Below are 1687 nucleotides of genomic sequence, written 5' to 3'. Positions count from 1 at the left end.
TGGGTCTTTGACCCAATGTTTTGTGTTTTTTGGACTTCTGAATTCTGTTTTCCATGATTTGTTTTCAGTGTGACTATTAGTTTCCTTACTGTTTAGTTTTTTGACATTTATGTATTTTCTTTTTAATTAAACCTGACAGAATATTTGTTTCTTTTTCTTTTATCTGAAAACATCCCCTTCTAAAACAAACAAACAAACAAACAAATCATTAGCTTTTTCCACTGGAAAATGTTGTCGTCCACATTCAGTCAACATTGTAGTGTACTGCCTCCACTTTTGTTTATGCTGTATCATAAAAGTAGATTCTGAAAATAACACACACAACGTGTTAAACTGTGCAACACATCAAGGGTCTTAAGCTTTTAAAACACTTTTTCAGTGTTTACACATTCTTACACATTTTTTTATTCCTATCTTTCATAACTTTTATTTGACTATTTTTGGGGACTTGCTCACCCTTCCTTCCCCACATGTGGAAAATCAACTTTGAAGCCTGGCTGAACTAACAATATGTTTGTTTTCTTTGCTCACAGAGGAAAACTGACCAGAGCCTTGTTTCTTACATTTGGGTTCAATATGTGAGTATTCTCTTGGAAATACACAATTTTCCGTTGTTGAAATTCAAATGTGTTATAATCATTTCTTTTAATCCTTTCTTTCTGTTTTTCTCTGCTTGTATCTTTTTCTTCTCTTTCACACCATCCTGTGTAGCATTGGTGGAATCAGTTCATATCTTGGAGCCCAGATAATTTCTGTGGACTTGAAAATATAACATTTCCTGCTGCAAATTTGTGGATGCCAGATCTAACTATTGAAGAAAGGTAAATTTTATATGGAAACGCACCCACACTTACAGATGCACATATAGTCACTAATGATGAAGACTAAGTATATATTTTTTAATTTATCAAATGAATTGCAAACTGAAAAGGAATATAGCCAAGACAAGGTTAGAATTAACAACTGCTAACTTAAATATTGACATTGTGCTTTTGAACATCACTCTTAGAAATCTCAGCCTCACAGAACCTTGATGTTCTAGCTGTCTGTCTGTTGAATATTATTTTGAAGTATTTTGCAGTGTGCTTTAGTAAAGTGCCTCCCAGTTGTCAGTTTCATAGGCATTAATGCACCTCCATACCACACGCAGGTGTTTTGAGTTGAGTGCTGACAACAACCCAGATTATCCTTGTTCTCTTTAGTCCAGAATATGCTGTGTCAATGATTTCAGAAAAAGAATATACAATTTAAATTTGTCTGACCACAGAAAAATTTTCTATTTGCCTCAGTCCTTTTCAAATAAGCATAGCCTAGACCTAACAGCATAAAGGAGGACAAGTAGGTGAGTTTTCTTACTTCCAGAAAAGCAGAGCCAGTGGCAGCTTAAAAATCAAAATGTGAAATGTGACCATGAGAACTTCGCAAGAAGTTCTCAACTTATGTAAACATTTACCACTAAGCCTCAGCACCCTTTTTTTTAAAAGCACATAAGGCGCTTGTCCATGTGCAACAACAGCCTATTAAGTAACAAAATATCTGCATCTGAGTGGCCATCCTATCTGGAATACACTGTCAGATATCACATGAGAGTAAAGGAAGTCTGGTAGAATCAGTGTGACCCATGGTGAAAAAAGGGGATAAAGTGGAAGAGCTATTACAGTGAAGAGAGGGTGGAGCACTGCTAAGA

At 35.4% G+C, this 1687-nt stretch overlaps 1 protein-coding gene across 1 annotated transcript in view; it reads left to right on the top strand.

Moving 5' to 3' along the window:
- LOC102311679 (5-hydroxytryptamine receptor 3A) overlaps positions 1-1687 on the top strand; it is a 13399-nt gene that overhangs the window by 599 nt on the left and 11113 nt on the right. The window contains exons 2-3 of the mRNA XM_042215944.1: positions 534-578; positions 712-821. Of these exons, the coding sequence (XP_042071878.1) occupies positions 534-578; positions 712-821 (155 nt within the window). The remainder of the gene's footprint in view (positions 1-533; positions 579-711; positions 822-1687) is intronic.

This window comes from Haplochromis burtoni, unplaced genomic scaffold (assembly GCF_018398535.1).
Source record: "Haplochromis burtoni strain Fernald_Lab_line unplaced genomic scaffold, NCSU_Asbu1 Contig_878, whole genome shotgun sequence".
Classification (NCBI taxonomy): Eukaryota; Metazoa; Chordata; class Actinopteri; order Cichliformes; family Cichlidae; genus Haplochromis; species Haplochromis burtoni.
Note: the sequence above shows the minus strand (reverse complement) of the source record. Positions and strands in the feature narration are given on the sequence as shown.